The 22493-nt window shown below is 36.4% G+C and overlaps 1 protein-coding gene across 1 annotated transcript in view; it reads left to right on the forward strand.

Annotated features, from left to right (window-relative positions):
* Positions 1–1305: 1305 nt before the first annotated feature.
* Positions 1306–22493, forward strand: part of AIMP1 (aaRS-interacting multifunctional protein 1) — a 32642-nt gene continuing 11454 nt past the window's right edge. Inside the window, exons 1-2 of the mRNA XM_083131899.1 lie at positions 1306–1543; positions 13440–13586. Coding sequence (XP_082988025.1) covers positions 1463–1543; positions 13440–13586 — 228 coding nt within the window. The 5' untranslated portion in view covers positions 1306–1462. The remainder of the gene's footprint in view (positions 1544–13439; positions 13587–22493) is intronic.

Raw genomic sequence — 22493 nt, forward strand, 5'->3', positions numbered from 1 at the left:
AGAAAGGCTGGTTTAATAATAATATTCACGATTTCATGACCAGGCTATACTCACTGAAAAAGGACATCGTACTGAATGAAACAGTAACATTAGCATGTCCATTTTTTTCTGGTTACATTTGACATTAATTCACTCTCAAACTATTTTCATCTTCCCTCTTAATCGACTTGCACCTGTTCCAAATTTCACACATACGTAACACCGGTAATACATGGACGCATTGGTTAAGACGCTTCATGATTTTTCGAAAAAAAAAGCTTTATTTATAAAGTACAATTTAAAACTTTACTTTCATGGAAATATATATTTATCTTTCGATAAGCAGACTCGTGCATTCTTCGTAATTTCCTTGCCGAATTACAGTGTTATATCCCCCATACCAATCTTCTGTCAATTACGTTTTCCCTGATTTATTAACAAATTTCATTTTGTTGATTCCACGGGGTGGAAACACATGAAAACTTTTAATTTGTTCTGACCCATAAAACTATTTAGAGCAAAAAAAAAAAAAAGAAAGAAAAACCTGAACAGTAGACCTTACTTTCTCGCATATTCACCATGCTTTAAACGACTTCAACACAACGTATTCTACTTAGAGTACTTCCTGAAAATCCCGGCAGATGGCATATCGGTTAATTTTAATCGCGATGCCCATACGTAATGTGGGAAAAGGAACCGAAGTTTCAAATGGAGAACAGAAAAATCTGCATGCAACTGGAAAGAAAATTCTTTGTTTGCACTTCAATCTTCTACCTATTTCCTGTCATAAAGCATAAAGCTATTATTCGAGAGCGTAAAGGCACCTTGATCCTTTGGGTTAAAGCTGGGTGTGCAGCCACCGCTCTTGAGGCAAGATGAAAAGAAGAGGAGAAGATAGATCGTGACAGAGAAAATTGTTCCGGTCGATATATACCTGTGAACTTGGCCCGTTTCTTCTCATCTCGTCGTTGTGATTACCCATAGGAAAGGAAAGCGACGTACGAAATACATATCCGAAGTTCTTCTGTTTAATGAAAGGGGAATATTTTAAGTCTTGAAGGGAAATAATGTTTTCAAGAAGTGGCAACACTGGATTTGTCTGGCAAAAAGCGAAGCGATTGCCGTTTGAGTCTATCTGGTCGCACACCTTATCCAACACAATTCCCGCCCTCCGTCTTACTGACGTCACGACAAGCAAATTAGTTGTAAGATCTCTTAGCATTAACAAACAGAATTTTTTCGTGACGTCCCAAGTCGAAGAGCGAGGTGGAGCTTAATAGCGTGTGCTAGAAGAGAAACCCGTTGCGATTAGACCATGAAAATAAAAAACAAGTAACTAAACTAAAGTACCCGAAACACATGCACTTGCAACGTGATAGTGAAGGGAGCATATTATTTTAATTAACTTTAATTAACAATTCATCATTTCAAGGAAGTAGCGACTAGCGAGCTCTACTCAGTGGCTCTAACCTCGACCGAAAAAATGTCAACATCTGAAGTGTTAAGAAGATTGGAAACGAGAGCCCACACTGCAGAGAACATAATAAAATCTTTAAGGCTGGAGGTAGATTTGATTAATTTATATCATCTGATATTTTGAGAAGTGTTGACTAAAAAGTTACAGAATGAAATTTGTGCACTTTTTGTCATAGCTGCAATAATAATAAATCTAGTAATTAATGTTATTTGAAAATGGGAAATTAATCAAAAATAAACATCATTCCGGTAATTATGCGATATCGCCCGAACACTTCTCACTAGTTTAATTCGTTAATTGTAGCATTGATACTTACCTATTGTGCATTGCGGAAGATTCTTTAAGGTGAAGTTATGCCTTTTTCCATAAAATAGTGTCAACTTTTCATATTACAGCCATTCTTTTGTAACGGACGTGACACGTACACAACGTAAAAGTATTAAAAAATACACTAATTAAGATTTGTATCCATTTTAATTATTGAGAAAGGTTGTACTCACTGAAATGTACAGTCACAAAAATTGTCATGCCAAATACTTAACTGTATTTGATTTTATCTGATATGAAAGAGGTGTAACGGACGTGACGTGTAAAACACCCTGTAATGAACATAGGGTTGGGTTTTCCATAGTTTCTGTTAATTGGACAGACAAATTAACTGGTAAATATTTGTTATAGTAATGTTAATATATGCTCTTTTAAGACTATAAAGTATGACCTGTTAAAAGTTTTGATGTCTTATTGAAAAATGTTTAACTTTGTAACGGACGTGACAAAGGATTTGTAACGGACGTGACAAAAAAGTGCATCATTTATAATGACAGTTTTTATTTGAAAAAAACACTAATATTATGTAATACAACCTTATACATAATAATAATATAGTTATACATACTTGCAAAAGTTTAATACTACAATTCTAGTGAATTAACATAAAAGAAACAGGTCTGGGAAAGAGATTAGGCTACATTCTGCTAGTTATGGACTAATTCTGATTTAATAAGCAGGTTGAGTAACAAAAAAGACATTACACCTTTGTGGACACTAGGTCTATAGACTATTTATGCTTTTTTTCAGCACAGGTCGTAAATTATCACTTTTCTAAAATCTTAATTCTGCTTGAAAATTGGTACATAATTCTGTCTCCAACTAGCTTTATTTGTGGTTCAGGCAGTATTTTGATTATATCCTTGAAAAGGATAATTTTGTCACCTTCATCACTGATTTTGAAAACTTTGCCTCGATTGTCATATGTTTTTAAGAAAGTTACATTAACATCACCATCTTTCACATTGCTTTGGCAAACAGTCACATAGCGACATTCATTTTTTTTATATAGTATGAGTTTTGAAGCCACGCAACTGTGAATTTAATGATATTATTAGCCTGTGCAGTGATGTGGAATTCTCAACTAGTTGTGGTCGGTTGTCTACATTCTTCCACTCCTTCCATTTAATTTGTTTCTGGAAATCCTCTGCTTCAGGCAAGAGTTCTCCGATATCATGTGTACATTCATTACACACATTAAGCATGCATTTTTTATCGTCTGTCACAACATACTTCATTCAACACTTCGTTGTTAGTTTTTGGAAAACAGGCTGCTACCTTAGACAGTGTTTGTCATAAAAATTTGCATGCTTAATGCAAACACACACTGTGTGAGGCATATCACTAACCGGGAGCACATGTTTTGGACGTAAGCTATAAAACTTACTTTTTGAAATTTGGTCATGTGGATACAGGAGTTTATATTCTTCATAGGCCTCGCCAATACCCATTACCATGTGTCTCAGTTGGTATAAACTGCGTTTACCAGTGACAGTGTCTTTCACTGATTTCACGTCTCTTTTCCCAGATGCTTGACGACTTATTTCATTGCACTGGAGAAACTCATTCACCCTTTTAAGACAATCTGATTGGATCTTTCTTGGTCCAGTTTTCTTAGCATTTACAATATCCTTTTTTAATTCTGAACCTAAGTCTTCTCTTACCAGTTTTCTAAATATTGCAACCTTCTTAGTAGGACTGTTAGGTAATGCATTTTTTATTCTCTTTACTGCTTTGCCATTTGTTCTTGAACTTTTGTATGAACCGAGCTCACTCTGACCACCATTTTGAATCACCTTCTTTCTTGCTCTATACAACCGCCGTCATTCTTTATCTTTCTGCCTTTTTTCAGCTAACAGTTTTTTATCTTTGGTCAATTCATTTTTTTCCTTCTCTCTTACTTTCCTCTTCCTCAATTTATCTTTCTCCAAATAAGCCTTCCGTTGCTCTTGATTCTTTTTTCTCTCTTCTATACATTTAGCCATTCTTGTCTTGTTGGGAGTGGGAGCCATAATCTGAAACAGAACAATAAATTTAGAGCCAAATAACCTAAAAATAAATTTAGGGCCAAATAACCTAAAAGTAACATTTAACATAAACATTTGTTGCAATGTTGAACATTTATATTATTGTCATGCCTTTGTTAATAAGTTTCTGTTAGAATTGTGAAAAAACATGTTGAAGTTGGTCAGCTTTAGCTGGTTTTGTTTCAAATAGATTTTAAACATAATAAAATGTTGTTTTATTATCAAAACATGTTAAAAATAGGTACTATTGCTTTTCATTAACAGTTTAATATCATTTTGAAGTATGTGGAAAGTTTTATTTCTTTGTAGCATAATGGAATCGGAAGCTCTGCTATTAGTTGCACATGGTGTTTATATCTGAGTGTTGTTAATTCAGCCTCATTAGTTCTTGTATCCTTATTTATTAAACAACTTATAGTTTCGAGTATATAATTGCATTTTAATTTATAGAAATATTTTTTAGGTTAGGTAGGCCTACCTATTTTATGAGACATTTAATCCTATCTTGTATGGTCTGAAAACTGAATTAAATCTTATCTCCCAACAACAAATAAATTTTGAATTACATAAATAAAGAAAATTTAGTTCTACTGTTACAGAAATATGAAAATCAGGCCAGAAATATGGACCCTGCTCTAAAAGTAATTAAATGAGAGGAAAATAAATATGAAAAACAAGCAAGAAATATAGTATTTTTTTTGTCACGTCCGTTACACTAAAGTTTGTCACGTCCGTTACAGGATTTTCACAGGTAATGCTATTTTATACAAAACAGAAAACACTAGAAATCAATAAACAATGCACATAACCCCACTTCTACCAAGAGTCACTTACATCACATTATTAGGGTTGGTGTGATATAAACTTATTCACGTTTTTTGTAACGGACGTGACATTTGTTCTTCCCCTTTTTAATAAACAAATAAACAGCTTAATACTTACATAAATCAATAACTCTTGAGTGTAAACAATACTCCAGACATCAATATTTCTTCATATAACTGAGAAGAACAGCTCACTGGATGATTTGATTATGTTCAGCTGTTTACAAAGCAGCTGATTTTAACTAACAACTGATCACATCTCAGTGTTCCAACTTCAATGTAAGGAAATGTGATGAAAAATGAAATTAAATAAGAAATAAATGCTTGAAATAGTTATTCTAGATTATTTGCTGCTTAGCTATGCAGTTTATATGATATTTTAAACAGTTTTAAATTTTCGCTATGAGGTGTATGTTATAAAAGAATGGCTGATTACGAGTCATTATTTGTCTTCCTTGTTCCGCTTGGGTAACAGACATTATGGCGTGCACTCGTCATGGATCATCGCGCGTCGTGTTTGTGTTTTGTCGATTTGTAGTGGGTATGCAGTGTTTCAACCTTCTTAACCGAAAAATACCTACTTGAGTGTTCATTATGTCATCACAAACCACTGACGGATAACCCAAAAATTATTCACGATAGCCCCAAAAACGATTAGATAAGCCGGAGACGGATTTCTTCAAATTTACAGGAGAAAAGACGAGAAAGTACTTACGGAATTGCGTTCTTGTGAACTTTCTGAAGGCGGGGAAATAGTTTTTTCGAATCGTGCAACTTATTTGGCCTGTAAGTAAGGTATTTTTCGTCATTCATGCATCTCCGTTGCACGATAGCTCGTGCCACCATTGCTGTCGACTACATGAATCAAATGTTCCGTGCGTTTGGTTAGGTAACCCCCTGTCAGTGTAGCAACCACACGGTAGTTTGACAAGATGTTATTTTTTTGTTGAAATTTATTTTTCTAAATTTTCGTAACCTAACTGAACCTAACCTAACCTTACGTGAATGGTTTCTGGAACAATTTTCGAATCAAAACGTTTTGTGAATAGCTTGTGTGGCATTTATAGGTTCATAGGTTAGGAAACACTGCACATCAGCTGACAATACTGCATATCAGCCGACGACAGACAACGTGAGTCAAGATTTGGCCGCCGAATTAGCAACGACAAATAAAGAATTATAATGTTAAAAATAACGTGTTTTTCATGGAAAAAAAAGTGATCCCCAGGTTGAAAAATGTTCTGCTATGCATATGAGGTAAGTAGAAATTATTTTTATTTGAAAAAACAAAACTAGTTGAACGTGTCTCCGACTTATCTAACAGGTACCCAAAAACCATTGACGGATAGCCCCAAAAACCATTCACGATAGCCCCAAAAACCATTGACTGATAGCCCCAAAAACCATTCACGATAGCCCCACGGACCATTTCCGGAAAGATTAGGTTAGGTAAGCATAGTTAAAAAAATCTCGTAAAAAAAAAGGCAAGTTTGGAAACACTGGCGAGACCACGTGTCTTTCAACGCTCGCGCCATCTGCAGGTACATAATAGAATCAACGGCATAATGTTGTCTCTTTACAGAAAATGCAAGTTCCTTACTTAAAAAGTGATTATTTCTTGTTTGCAGCATTTTATGGTGAAGTTTTTCCGTGAAAGAAAATACATTGAAGAACTTCGACAATGCTACAGAAACTGATTTCAGTAAGTAGTTTCTCCTGTAAATTTGGAGAAATCCGTTCGGGCGATATCAAATATTTACCATAATTCCATCTACCACAATTTAATATTCAAGCAATAGATAATAAAATACATCACAAATTCGATTTCACAGTGCGGAGTGGAGTTAGTGCTAGCTATGTGCTAATATGAGCAGTTTGTATTCCTTTTAATGTGCTTTGTCAAAAGTATTTCAAGATGTAATGTGGAAATACACAATTCAAATCTACCAGAATATTGTACACTCCCAATATCCTCTTTTTTTGTTGTTGTTTATGGTTGTTGTGCATGGGACGGGGATAGTTACTACACATCAAAACAATTTGTTACGTCATTCACATCTGCCATTCTTCTGCACAAGGTACAATGCTATTTTGCAGGCAACATAGAAAAAGCACTGAAGCCATGTAAAACTTACATCATAAAATTTGTAGTTCATAACACTGCAAGATACCGTATTTAGGCTAGAGTCTAGTTTACGTCCTTCTTGCCCACTCCTTCTTACCCATTTACGTCTTTCTTGTGCACTCCTTCTTGCCCGTTTACAAAACTGTGCTAGCAGACACCCGGCACTCCGACATCCGTAGGGTAAGTAAGTTTTTCTTTTTACACATTCTGTCACTAACCATTTACGGCAACGAGGTATGCCTACGACGTAAGGTTAGGCCTGTTAGGTTACGTTCCATTAGCTAGGGTGACCAGATATTTGTTGACCAAAAAGAGTATAGTCTATAGGTTGAAGGTGCGCATGCATTTTGGTCTTTCACGGGGTCCGCAAAAATCCCACGCGATTTCTTGACAGTCTAATTATCCTGGAAATTATGCAAAATTAAAACTTCCTTTTTATTTTACACTAATTTTGTACAAAAAACTATATTTTGTGACTAAATAATATCTATTTTAATATTATGATGCAATTCTTGAATATTCTAAAGCAAATTTCTTGGAATGTTGATGCATATAATTGGAGGAGAATATTTACACACCAATATTGATCAATATTTTGAACAAACTTTAATTATCGCAATTTTCAAGTATCAGTATCTGTATCGGTGGGAATCGGTAAGAGTATCGGCATCGGTATCGGTTCAAAGTGGTATCGGCTCAGCCCTAATCATTATCATTAAATTCCGATGAATTTGAAATATGTTTTGCTTGTTGATGGAATATGAAAATGATTCTTGAAATTGTTCATAGGAAATTCTTGAGTCAAGGAGTAAATACTTCAGTTTGTTGACATCTTGACGTTTTCCGTTCTGTGGATTTTAAGGCATTTTTACGCGTAAAATAATGAATGAAATTAAATAGCAAGGAAAAGAGTATATTTGGAGATTTTTGCAAATTGAAAAGAGTATAGAGTATATAAACCTCTAAAAGAGTATAATACTCTTAAAAAGAGTATGTCTGGTCACCCTACATTAGCACTCATTTCACCCCTAAATATGTGCTTCATCATCGAAAAATGTCCTCAGTATGTTCAATCACGCATATCCGGACATCATCGGTTTTTCTCGATTTTCTCCTCCTGGAAATTTTTCCTCGCCTTGGGATTTACTTTGTTGAATTCCTTATAAAATAACCTTTCCAACGATATATGACACGTATTCCTTAGGAAAAGGACGTAAACTAGACTCTTACCCGTATTTATTCTAGACATGGTGGAGGGATGCCTAAAAATATAACATTAACATTGGTCACTTAATGATAATAATTCCGGTAACAGTTTCATATATCGGAGACACATTTCTTCATTTTTACAGAAGAAACTACTTACGGAAATCAGTTTCTGTAGCATTTTGAAAGTTCGTGGAAGTATTTTCTCACCGTAGAATGCTGCACAACAAGAAAAAAGCACTTTGGTTATAATAAACTTGCATTTTGTCCAAAGCAACAACATTATGCCGTTGTTTCCATTATGTACCTGCAGATGGCATGAGCGTCAAAAGTCTTGCGGTCTCGCCAGTGTTACCAAAAGTGCCTTTTTTTTATGAGAATTTTTTTTAACTATGCTTACCTAACCTAACCCAACCTAACCTAACCTTGCTGGAAATGGTCCTTGGGGCTATCATGAATGGTTTTTGGGGCTATCCGTCAATGGTTCGTGGGGCTATTGTGAGTGGTTTTTGGGGCTATCCATTAATGGTTCGTGGGGCTATCGTGAATGGTTTTTGGGGCTATCCGTTAATGGTTTGTTGGGCTATCATGAATGGTTTTTGTGGCTATCCATTAATGGTTTATGATGACATAATGAACACGAAAGTAGGTATTTTTCGGTTAAGAGTGTTGAAACACTGCAAACCCACTCCAAATCGACAAAACACAAGCACGACGCAACGATGATCCACAGCTGTGCATGCCATATTGTATGTTCCGCAACGGAAGAAAGGACCTAAAAGAATTACTCGTAGTGTGAAAAATTGAAGTTATTTTCGTGTAAAAAGCATAATGGAACCTTCAACTATGTTCCGTAATACACAATTGGTAAGTACAAACCATCCGAAACACAAAATATCCAATTTTAATGTGTCTCCGATATAACAGACATTTACCCTGAAAATTCCAAATTTACATTCACCTACATTTCCATCAATATTCTCCTGTTCAACTTCACAAAACCATAAAACAATCCAAACTCAGACCAAGCAGTATGCAACAGAATGTCACTAAAATAGATTTGTACAAGTAAGGAGGTGCCAACCAAACCTGTGCATGTTGGATGCTGATAAATGATAATGTTAAACATCCACTTGTCAGGTTGCACAAATTGTCAGTGACAATTTGTGCAACCTGACCCTATTTCATGTATAGCATGATATAAAATGACGGAACGACTTAAGATGACTGGACCCCTCTCCGATTTTCTTCATATTGGGGATACTCACTAATTGAGGGATCCTAATCACGAATCTGAAGTTAAAGGTTGTCGGAAACGTCTAGAAATTGCAAAATAAGCGAAAATAAGTCGTTAGTTTTCGGAATGGAAACCGTAGATTTTCGTGAAATTTTTTGTTTTACAAGGAAATATATATATTCCTGATACTACCATGACACCAAATTTTAACTATGTTTGCCTAACCTAACTGAAACTAACCTAACCACATGTCAATGGTTCGTGCAGCTAGCGTCAATGGTTTGCAATTATTTTGCAATTTCTAGACGTTTCCGACAAATTTTAACTTCAGATTCGTCATTAGCAGGCCTCAATTAGTAAGTATGTCAAATATGAAGAAAATCAGAGAGGGGTCTGGTCATCTTAAGTCATACCAAAATGACAAGTATACAATCAGTACATTGCTGTTTTCTGTACAGCAGGTACTAGCCATTCATTACATTGTGCTATCAGCTACCCATTAGCTGTCTGGAAACAATGGCAGTAACATGAATAGGGTTCCCACACACCTGGAAAAACATGGAAATATCAGGAAATTTGAAAAAAGTAAAATTATAAGGGAAAATCACCTTATTGATCAATGAGTCACATTGAAGTACATCTGAAGGGCTAGAATATGCTTATACCTGTTGATTTTCTCCACACAAGCTGCTTTTAAGACATAGGCTTGTAACATATGTTTATTTTCCATTACACATTAGTTGATATTGTGTCCATTTGTAAATTTCTGTTTCTAAAAAGTGTGAAAATATTTGTTCTATATGTGGCATGTTTTGGAATGTTATTTTGTGCACTGCAATACAGTTTGAAAAGGTGTTAACTCAAACAAATATCTGTAACCGTAGTCCTTACTTATATGTGCACAGGGATTCTTAATTTAGTTTGATTTCAGAAAGTGAACTGATATGAAGTATTTCCCAGTACTGATAAACTACTGATATAAAATTTACTGATTCCAATAACTGAGCTAATGCAAAATTGCAAATGAATCTTGTGGAACATTCATTCACCTGAATTAATTTGATTTGATTTAGTGTTTTAAGTCCACTTTGTGCACAGTAAGGCTAATCGGGACTGGACCTACAGTTTAAAGTGGGATCCGAACCACTATGTGCCTCCACCGGGCATCAAACTCGGGACCCCTTCATTACAAGGCAACGATGCTACCACTGGACCATCGGAGAGGCCTACCTGGATTAATGTAGGTAACCAAGTGATTCAATATAATTTACTTTAATAATGAACTGCTTATTTAGACATTTACTTCACAAAACCATAACATACAAATTGTATTCTTTTATTCATAAAAGTAATAAAAAAATGGCTAAAATTATCAGTGATTTTACTGATACATAGATATGCCCATACCAATAGAGTAACAATTAGTTTGTTTCTGCTGGGTCCCCCAGTCATGTAGACATCAAGAGGAAGAAGAAGCTGATGCTACCGCCAAGTCTGCTGATGCATATGGCGACCTTCTCGTCCACCTTCTTCTCATTCTCTCTCTCTCGTCGAGCATAAGTCCTCTTAACTCTGCTTTGAATCTGACACAGTGTCAGTGTGTTTAAGTGTTTGGCACATTCTTCTCGCATGTGCTGATTTTAATTTCCTCAGACAGATTTAACCTTCCCAACAATTTATCATCCATCCATGTTAGGAGATGATGACAGTGTTTTGCTAAATGTTTTTATATTTTTTGAGAAGAGAGGGCCTTTTACACTGTTTCTGAGGAATAGACTATCCTTGCCCTTTTTTTTTAAATTTCCTGTTTGTCCTGTGGAAGTCCCTTTTTACAACTTGCATTTTAAACCTTTCTCAATGATCTATTTACACCCCTTTTTAATATTTTAATATTAAGGTAAGGGGATTTTCCCCGTATACTTAGAAGGTTTCAAAATGGCCACAAAGGCCAAAGCACCCAAAAATTTTAAATCAGTTAATCAGCTAGTCCATCTCATCTCTGATAATAATAAGGTGGTGATGTTATGGCTATGAGGAGAAATGGGGGATATTGTACAAAAGTAAACAATACTACACTGTGTATTGACTACTCTTGGAAAAAATTGAAGATTCTGGAAAACTTGGAAAATACATTTCAAGTTCACGTGGGAATCCTGGTGAAGGGAGTCTACTTACTATCACTCTCTTTGGTACCACTGAGTTTGAGTCATTCTTTATTTTTAATACTGTATTTCTTCAAATCTAAGTTGCACCTTTTTTCCCGGTTTTGGATGTTGAAAATTTAGGAGCACTTTGGATTTGATGGCATCTTGAATTTGAGTGTATATGTATAAATATGTGACAACATTAGTGTAATACAAAATGGAGTATTTGCCAATTTCAATAATCCAGTTTTTCTCTCAATGTTTTACTGAAGTACTAGTATTTATAAAAATCACCCTTAAGAAAATTTTCTTATGGTAGTATTGTTAATGGTAAATGTAACTATAATACGTCTATAAACAATGTAGATGTAATACTATATGTTATTGCTCTAATAAAGTACCGGTATGTACTGGGTATATGTGTGCACCTTAGATTGCAAATATTTTTTTTCTCAAAAGCTGACGCAACATTTAAGATGCACCTTAAATTCGATGGCATCTTGAATTCGAAGAAATATGGTAATAGAAGTTAAGTAACCTACAATGCCTGAAAGTCCCGAGTTCAGATTCTGTAATTCCACCATCATCACAACACACACCTGTATTTTACATGAATGGATGATATTCAGCAAACAACTTCCCCCACAATTCATTGTGCAAAAGCACGCTCGCTGCCATGATTACAACAAATGTTTCGGAACATGTTGAAAACACGTTTGACAAGTATTGCGCTCACAGCGTTGTAGCAGTGGTTCAAGGTACAAATATAACAATTATATGCCTACTGTAGTTCTTCGTATTTTGCTTAGTCTCGTAACAACAATGATCAAAGTATCTAAAAAAATGTTATTTGCCACAAAACAAATTTGTAGAAGGCTATGTAACATCCGAAAAATATACAGGACTAGGGAGTCTGTTTCTCATGGAATTACTAGCCTACCTGATAGTGCAGTGGCTAATGTTGTCCCCTTGTAATCAAAGGATCCAAAATTCGATTCCCAGTGGAGGCACATTTTTAACGGTACTAGTCCATCTGAGCATAAAGTGAATTAAAAACAAACTTTGTCTCGTGAAAATGATAATGATAGATATGTTCCGAACTGCAAAATTGTGTACTTTTTTTTAAACCAGTAATGTATCATTGTCACTTTTTGTGTGTTTATTGAGACAGGCATAGAAGATATGCTGAAAAGTGTGCACAAATATATGCATATTGCATTTGCATCCACTGATTGATAAACAGCATTTCAACTTTTTTTTGTGAACATTATTAGAGATCATACAGCAACCACACGCGTTGCAAAGCATCAGAATGTAAAGAGTAGCATAAAATTCATGTAACGCTAGCCAAAAACACAGTACTTGCCTTTTAAATACAATTCCTGTTTCACCCCAGGTTGGAAAAATCACGCCATCTTAACCACCGACGAAACTGTATGAAAGTATTAATTTGAAAATATACAATTAAAAGTGTTAAATACCAGATCATTTTCATACACGCAGCATGTGTTTCGCTTCATGGTTGCTGTCGCTTGCCAGACTGTGTGCCGGACCACGTGCGGTTTTGGCCACATTTCCCATCATGCTCTGCACCGCTGACGTCATATTGAATATCATCCATTGAAATCTATGCATGTGTATAAGCACATACTGAACAGATATTTTTTGCAGAATGATTTTTTCATCCTGCTCCTACATGCTTACACTATTGCTAATTCTACACTTTGAGTAGGTAGTGGACATTCCATGGCAAGTAGTCTGCAATAATACAAAGAAATTTCCCATCAACTTATTCAAATTTTGCCTATAACAACATTAAGATGTTGATAGAATTTTCCGAAAATTTTAGATTCCTAACTGCATTGGTTGGTGCTATAGTCCCCTATCCAATGGACAGGTCAGTTGCCTTGTTCCTATAAGAAAAATATGCCATTTTCAGGTGCTGATGAAATTGAGACTAGATTTGGTATAGGGCTAATAACTGGTAGTCCTATAAAACTTTGCTCATTTATTATTTGTGTTGCATTTTCTTTTGTGAAATAGCATGCTTTCGCGGATATAGTCATTTTTACCTCCTCCATTTCATTGATTAGGTGGAGGAATTAAAGAAGCAAAGTACACAACAGGGATATCAGAATAGGCTGGTTCAATTGCAAGCCGAAAATGAAGTGTTAAGGAAACAAGTGGAAGAATGGAAGCAGAAATTGGTACATTTGGAATGCCAGAATGGTGTCAAACAGGTAAGGATGCTGAAGTAATTTATTAGTGCCTTTGAGGGAACAACTGTTCTGTTTTTCATATAATTTCCCCCACTTTCTTTAGCCTGTGAGAGGTGGTGCATGAGCTGATCAGATCCGATGCCAAAACAGAAGTGAAATGAAATCCAGGCATGCTAGAGCCCACCCATCTTCAGCATCTTTCAGCGTCAGACTTATCACTTCATTGTGACACATTCTATCCCTGGATCCATGGGAAAAAGAATTACCAGCCACCGCCTTCTTACGAGATCCCTTCCATCCTATGTGCAACTACTTATGGGACTTTTTGTTTTTACTACTACTACGTATATATAGTAGTGTGTCCTCCTCAGTGACCGTCCGGTCTAAGGTGCTGTGCTTTGGACTCCGACTGCGGGACGGCATGGGTTTAGTCTCTGGGTTCTCGGCCTGTGTATAGGACTGGTGGCAATGCAGTTTCCTCCATCGTGAGGAAATTGGGGAGCTACAAAGTGAGTAGCATAACCCAGTCATAAAAATCTCCTATAACGGCTGGAGGTTCGACGTGCTAACCCCGCGTCGCCCCATTAGGATTGTGGGGGAAGACTGACAGTCGGGAAATTGGCCTAGGCCCTTCAAGGGCTCTTGAGCCACTGGATATTATTATTTTATAGTAGTGTCATATTTGTTTTAAAATATGTTTTTATTTGCAAAATATAGACTCGAATGTGACTTTTCATGAAGCTTTTCTATCCCCCCTCCTCTTTGTCCTATATGAAAATCGTGACTTCTCAATACATTTATTTTTCAATCTGTTCTATTCCTTTTAAATCTCAAAACAATCATTTACATTATTTTTCTTGTGGCAAGATATTAGGAGACTGTTGGCCAACTAGTGTGGAAAGCACGGTGGATAATACAGGGTGTCCCACGAACGGCGCAACTGGGAATTAAGTGTGGCGTTACTTTGTAACCGAAACCTGTACATACATAAGTCATACACAAAATGTTAGCCCTGTCCAAGTAGATATTTTTAAACATAGAAACAACAAACGGGGTGCAGTGTTGCCAAATGTAAGTGAAAGTGTAAATTTATTTTTCCATAAAGCATGGAAAATTGCATGTCAAACATTCGTACGGAAATTTGGACGTCAATTTCCACCTTGGGTAGGTGGACTATTTCGCCATCTATAGTTCAGAGAAGAAAACCGATCGTTTTCGTGTATAGCCAATCCTGAAATGCCTCGTAAAGGCGTACCGGTCCAAATGGGTGTTTTAAAAAAATTATGAGGTACAGTGGCAACACTGTTGATGTTTGAAGGCAACAAAATGTGTGTTTAGTGATAGTCTATGACATGGAAATACTGGAAACAGGAAAAAAAGAAAATGAAAATTATGGTGAAAAAAGTGTTACTTATCTAATCCTGGCAACCATGCAATGCGCGTAACAGGCAGTGTAGCTTTACAAAAGATGTTGAAAATGACAACCATTTTCCCTGAGGCATTCATCAACACATTGTATCATGTTGGAAGCAACTTTATGCAAGGTTGATTGGTTTATATTGTTAATGGCTGTGCAAAAGTTTATTTTTAAATCATCAAGTGTTCTTGGGTTATTAATGTAAACTGGTTGTTTCAAATAACCCCACAGAAAAAAATCTGGAGACATCAGATCCGGGAAGCGACTGGACCATAAGTTTTTGCTTATGATGTGATCGCCAAAAAACTCTGCCAACATGTCTAAAGTTTCATTAGACGTGTGACATGTTGCAGAGTCTTGTTGAAACCAACAATCACGTTCATCACATTCCAACAGAGAAATAAACTGTGTGATAAGGTCACGATAAACTATTCCGTGAACTGTTGTGTTGAAAAAGAATGGACCGATTACACTGTGTAACAAAGGTTTTCTTTCCTGGATGGTATGTAGTGACCATAATACCCCTTGGTACCCTGATGTAGGAGCACTACTGCATTTGTTTGTATCAGCCTCCATTTTCCCGCCAATGGGAAAAAAGGGATTTTTAAAATACGAAATTTCCCTCTTTCAAGGTGGCAACACTTCCCCATTGTGGAGTTGCAACACTGCATGAAAATCCGTATCAGAAGCCGGTGGTGTGTTTGTGTGTTGTTATTCATTGTTGTTCTGGATGTTTGTCTGTTCCGAGAACTCTTGTATGAGTTCATACAGTGTTAATGTACTGCTCAGAAGGTACTGAAAGCTGGACTTGCAGCACAAAGATTTCAGTTTGTTGCTACGTATGACTGTTAGATATTCCTGTTCGGATGTGACAAGTATCTCCGGTTCTGACATTATATGTGTTTGATGTATCTTTACTGTAAATCATGCCAAGAAGTTGTGTACATAACCCAAACAAGTTCTGTTACATATGTGGAAGAGTGACTGTTAAGTCCAATGTTACTCACCTGACATCTGCTGTGAAAAAGGCTTATGAATTGTACTTTTCCTGCAAAGTCGGGAACCAGGATAAAAAATGGGCTCCGCATGTGTGTTGTAAATCCTGTGCTGTGAACCTTCGGGGATGGTTGAACGGAACACACAGGGCAATGCCATTTGCCGTGCCAATGGTCTGGTGTGACCCATAAGACCACACCACAGACTGTTATTTTTGTTTAACAAACATTCGTGGAATAACCGCAAAAACAAACAAGTCAATTAACTATCCATGTGTACCTTCTGCTATTAGGCCTGTTCCACACTGTAATGAGTTATCTGTTCCTGTGCCACCAAATGCTTGGACGTTGAGTGACTGTGATACTGAATGTGAATCCGAAAGTGAAGGAAGTGAAGATCCTGTGTATGTGGGGAACGCAAAGGAATATGCCATGCAGAACTAAATGATCTCGTGAATCTCATGAGAGATCTGCAATTGTCCAAATCACAGGCTGAACTATTAGCTTCCAGACTACAAGGTTGGAACCTTTTGGGAAAGGACACGAAAGTAACAATGTATCGCTGTCGTGGAAGTGATCTAGTGATTTTTTTCAGCTGTCAGGAAGGTTTGGTGTACTGTACAGATGTGTGTGGACTTATGTCTGCATTAAACATTGAGTATGACATTAATCAATGGCGTTTATTTATTGATTCTTCGAAATTCAGTCTTAAAGTTGTGTTATTACACGATGGCAATAGTCACCCTGCTATTCCAGTCGCCTATGCTGTAGGTATGAAAGATTCATACCAAAATATGAAGCTCTTGCTTGCCAGAATGAAGTATGCGGATCATCCTTGGTACATTTGTGCTGATTTTAAGGTTCTTGGTCTGCTTTTGAGAATGAAGTCAGGATATACAAAACACTGTTGTTTTCTGTGTGAATGGGATAGCAGGGCGAAAGAGAAACACTATCGTGTGAAACACTGGACCACAAGAAAGTCGCTGGTTCCTGGACAGAAAAGTGTTAGTTACATACCTCTTGTTGATCCAAAAAATGTGTACTTTCCACCATTACACATAAAATTAGAATTAATGAAGGTGTTTGTGAAGGCACTAGATAAAGAGGGTGGTGGTTTCCAGTACCTAAAGACAATATTTCCACATATCACAGATGCAAAGTTAAAGGAAGGAATCGTTGTCGGACCACAGATTAGAGAACTCATTAAACATTCAACATTCGACGAAATCCTGCATGAAAACGAGAAAAGAGCGTAGGTTGCACTGAAGAATGTGATAACAAATTTCCTTGGAAAACGAAAATCTGAAAATTATGCCGAACTTGTAGAAGAACTGCTACTGAGCTTTCATGCAATGGGTTGTCACATGTCTCTAAAGCTTCTTTATCTACACAGTCACTTAGACATCTTCCCAGAAAACTTAGGTGCAGTATCAGATGAACATGGTGAACGATTTCATCAGACCATTCGTGTCTTTGAAAAAAAGTACAAGGGAAAGTGTGGGATTACTATATTAGCTGACTATTGTTGGAGCTGGAAACGAGAAAATGAGGGTGCTCAGTACAAACGGAAGCGCCGATAAGACTACCTTGAACATCTTTATACATGTTACTTTATGTATCATCCTTTCCATCCTTGGATGTATGTACATTACTTAATTTGATCTGTATTGTTACTTCTGGTACATATTGGAGTAATACATCACATATTTTGTTCATAGTATATATTTGTAGTTCTTGAATTGATGTTATTTTCATTTAGGCATTTACGTAGGTACCTTTGGCTCAGGGTGGGATAAGGGAGCAGCTAGGGATGTGGGACAAGGATCGGGTAGGGTATATATTTCTGTACCGGTACTGGTATCTATGCAGATCGATAGCATTGTCGTCATGTAATCTTTGCTTCTTGTACTGTGTAATTTCAAAAACGAATTACTTTTAGTTTCATTCTTCGTTACATCCCATGTCCTGCAGTGCTCCAAATAGCATAGCATTTAAATTACATAATAAAATTTTCAACCATTATTTTTCGAAATCGGAGGCTGATACAGGAATTTCAGTTACACCACTGTAATCAGCGTGACAAGTTCTATCGGAAACAGTTGCGTTCATTTCGGAAAGAGAAAAAAGTTGTAAATTTGTTACACAGTGTTATTTTTCTCCGTGAAATCGCGCACCACACACCGATCTTTTGTGGATGAAGTGATTGTTCATGTAACAAATGGGGATTGTTACTTGACCAGTGTCGAGAATTTTGAGCCCGACCCTGTGGCCGAGTGGTTAGCACATCGCGCTGCGATGCCAAGGGTCCCGGGTTCGAATCCCGGTCGGGCTTGGTTGTTTCTGAATGTCCATTCATCAATTTCATCATTTCATCACTCATCCCCATCTTCGCAAATTAGCCAAGAGGCACAAAACGAGAAGAAAAATAAACTAAATCAATCAATCAATCAATCAATCAATCGAGAATTTTGACTGTTGACATATCCATTTAAGTGGAACCATGCTTCATCCATGAAAAAAACCTTACCCAAAATATTCACACCATTGTCTCTAATAAAATTTCTAAACCACTGGCAGTATCTTACACGTGCACCTTTGTCTGCTTCCTTCAGTTCTTGCACAGCCTGTACCTTATATGCACGTAGGTGCAATTGTTTTAACGCTCGGTGAGTTGTTGTTTTTGATACATCTGACTGTGCAGCAAGTTTACGAACAGATTTCCTGGGAGATTGTGATATTCTCTGCTCCACATCCTGCAGCGCACCTTGCGTCAAAACTGGTGGTTGTCTGTGGTAGGGTTTGTCATTAACTGATCCTGTTTCACGAAATCTGGGAACAAGTCGATATATATCGTCGAATTTTCTGGAACACTATTATTCGGATATTTCTCGCGAAACACAGTTTTTACACTAGCGTACGATTTTGAACAAAAATAATGTTCTACAATGAACACCCTCTCTTCCAAAGAGTACGTCATTTCACAGAACAATTCTAATCTTCCCCTACGAACAATGCGAAATGCACGGCTCAAACAGTTCTGAGTACACAACTAACTGATTCTTTTGTTCTCGTTGGGTGGGTGCTCTTATCGCATTGCATGGTTGCCAGGAGTAGGTAAGTAACACTTTTTTCACCATAATTTTCATTTTCTTTTTTTCCTGTTTTCAGTATTTCCATATCATAGACCATCACTAAACACACCTTTTGTTGCCTTCAAACATCAACAGTGTTGCCACTGTACCTCATAATTTTTTTTAAAACACCCATTTTGACCGGTACGCCTTTACGAGGCATTTCAGGATTGGCTATACACGAAAACGATCGGTTTTCTTCTCTGAACTATAGATGGCGAAATAGTCCACCTACCCAAGGTGGAAATTGACGTCCAAATTTCCGTATGAATGTTTGACATGCAATTTTCCATGCTTTGTGGAAAAATAAATTTTCACTTTCACTTACATTTGGCAACATTGCATGAACAACACTGCACCCCGTTTGTTGTTTCTCATGTTTAAAAATATCTACTTGGACAGGGCTAACATTTGGTGTATGACTTATGTATGCACAGGTTTCGGTTACAAAGTAACACCACTCTTAATTCCCAGTTGCGCCGTTCGTGGGACACCCGTTACCATGCTTTTTATTTAAAAAATCATATTTGACGATTTTTTTATTTAATTAAAAAAAACATGCTTAAAATTGCTTGTATGGTTTCTGGCACCATACTTATAGATATGTTTCTATAGAAAAGCTGTTTGTAGTAAACAGCCCTGTAAAATATTTGAACAGTCTGATTGAAGCAAATAAAAAATTGTATGTAAATATACATTTTTATGTTTCTGATACTTTGTACATGAACCTACTATTCAAGTGTTGGTTGAGTGCGTTAATGAAACTATAATAATTTCAGTAATTTTTCTTCCAGTGAAAATAAAACATTTTGGATGTATTCTATAATTTGTAACTTAAAACATTTTTTAAAGTCTTTGTAGCAGAACGAACGAACGAACGAACGAACAGTGCAAAACTTTTGAATATTTATTTGAATTTTTTTACCAACTAAAATAATTTGTTCAATTAAAAAGGAGTAAACTACTACAATACAATTAATTCAAACAAGCATACAAGCCAAAAATTTGGTACCACTTTAGAAGCTCAGCGTTCCTGTCTGCACTTGGCACAGTGGAGCATGTTAGTAAAGAGTAGTTTTGTTTCCCCACATTTCTCAGTTATGGATTTAGCATCATCGTTAAGATGTGCATATTAAGGGCATTATACTGTAGCAACTTTCATCCATTTGCAAACTGGAGCTCATGGTGAAAACTGTTTTGAAACTGACTCTAAATTTTGAATTTATATTTTCTTCGGGCTGTGACATGAGAATTCAAATATTTAAAAAAAATAAAACTAATTGCGAAATCATTTCGAACCACTCTCAGTTAATCTTAATTGCAAGATGTTCAGAATTATTGCAAACAATATACAAGAACAAAAACTCCTTATTGTTAGTTCCATGTATCAAAAACATTGGAAATCATGGAAGGCTTATAGTAGAAGTAATTAAACGAAGGAAATCATACTGAGTTTTCATTTAAACTTCTTCAATAAGAGAATGGAGAAGTACAGAGAAAATAATTACAAAAAAATTATGTAAAACAAAACCAAGTATTACGTTTTTGCATGTAATTGTAATAATATATTGTCCATTCATTAAAGTACAATTTCAATTTAACTTTTCCTGTTCATGCTTGAATTCTTGTTTTAAATCCGCTTTATACACAAATAGAATAATCGGGACTGGACCTATAGTTTTAAGTGGAATCCTAACCACTGTGCAATGTGCCTCGACCAGGTATCAAACCCGTGAATCCTTGATTACAAGGCGGCAACCTTATCACTACGCTATCGGGGGGAGGCCATATTTTCACAACATGCACATTTCGGTTTTCTACTTTTCAAGTTCTACATAACAACCATACCATTTTCCTTTCTTTTTTTTTAACATTCCACAATGTGGTTATATTTTTGATAGCTAAGCACTATACCGTTTTCAGTTTCCTGGATTCAGAAAGTTGTCTTTTTACAAATTTCCCCAATTTTCTTATAAACACATTACCATAAGTAACCAGCATACTGATTTCCAGGTTTCTGCTTAAAATATTAAAATGTTAAATATGGCAACCCAGCACTTCTGTATTTTTTAGCTTCACTATTTCTCTATTTCCGTGTCCGTTGCGGAGTGGATACCACAGCTTGCTACAACGTTAGGGGTATTGGGTTTGAATCCTTGCCTGGGCATGGATATTCTTTGTAAGTGTTCCTTCATCATATCATTACACATCCTCATCGTCGGGATTAGCCAAAAGTGGCAGAAAAGCAACTCAAAATAACAATAATCAATGAATCGTTTTCGCAGTAGCATAAATAACCATTAAATACTGATTGTACTTCATAACTTTAATAATATAATGGACCAGCATACCGCTTTTCAAATTATTACCATCAAATATTAAAACAAAATTTGGCAGCCCAGCATTTTTGGTGTTGTAAAACATCCCTATTTAGTTATACGTATGTGCAGTAGCATTAATATCCAGCATACAGATTTTCAACTTACTAGAAAAAAAAAAGAGATGTTAGATATGACAACCCAACATTTCCAATTATTAAAAACTTTCCTATTTTGTTGTATTCATGGTAGCATAAATAACCAGCATTCTGATCTTCAACTTTCTACCTTCAAAAATTGAAAAGTTAAAATTGGCAACTGGTACTTTAAACTCTCTCTCCTTTAACTAGACACCAGTAAATGACCAGTTAAGAACATTTTCCCACAACTTTATTTCTAGGTCAAAGAAAAAAAAAAAGTGAATCCAAGCAAATTGCATGAATGAATTCAGCATAATGTTGGGTTTCATTTAATACTATTTTCAAGTACATACATATCATTATGAAAGAAATACAGGGGTTAGACAAAAATATGGAAATACCTGATAGAAAACAGGTAGCCATTTCAAACACAATTTGTGTCTGAATGGTAGGTGGCACTGTGGTCACTGGCACTTCCTGCAAGGTATACACCCTGGCCAACCTGACAGATGGGCCAGTTATAGTTCAGCGACCGATCCGTGCAGGTTATCGTGAATCATGTCTGAGCTGACAGAGTTTCAAAGAGGGCAAATTGTGGGTGCACGTATGGTGGGAGCTTCCGTGATGAAAGTAGCATAAATGTTTGGTGTATCAAGAGGCACAGTCTCGAAGATCATGTCTGCCTACGAGACTTCCGGAGAAACCGCATCAGCGAAGCACCAGCATGGACGCAAGTGTGTGTTGCGTGACAGAGACAGCCGCACATTGGGTAGGATTGTGACCAAGCAGAAGATCACCACGGCTCCAAAAGTCACTGCTGAGCTGAATACAGTGCTTACAAACCCTGTTAGCGTCAAAACAGTCAGAAGAGAACTCCACAAGAAGGGTATTCATGGCAGATCTGCAATTCCCAAACCACTCGTGACT

Source organism: Lepisma saccharinum, chromosome 11 (assembly GCF_977018435.1).
Source record: "Lepisma saccharinum chromosome 11, izLepSacc3.1, whole genome shotgun sequence".
Lineage (NCBI taxonomy): Eukaryota > Metazoa > Arthropoda > Insecta > Zygentoma > Lepismatidae > Lepisma > Lepisma saccharinum.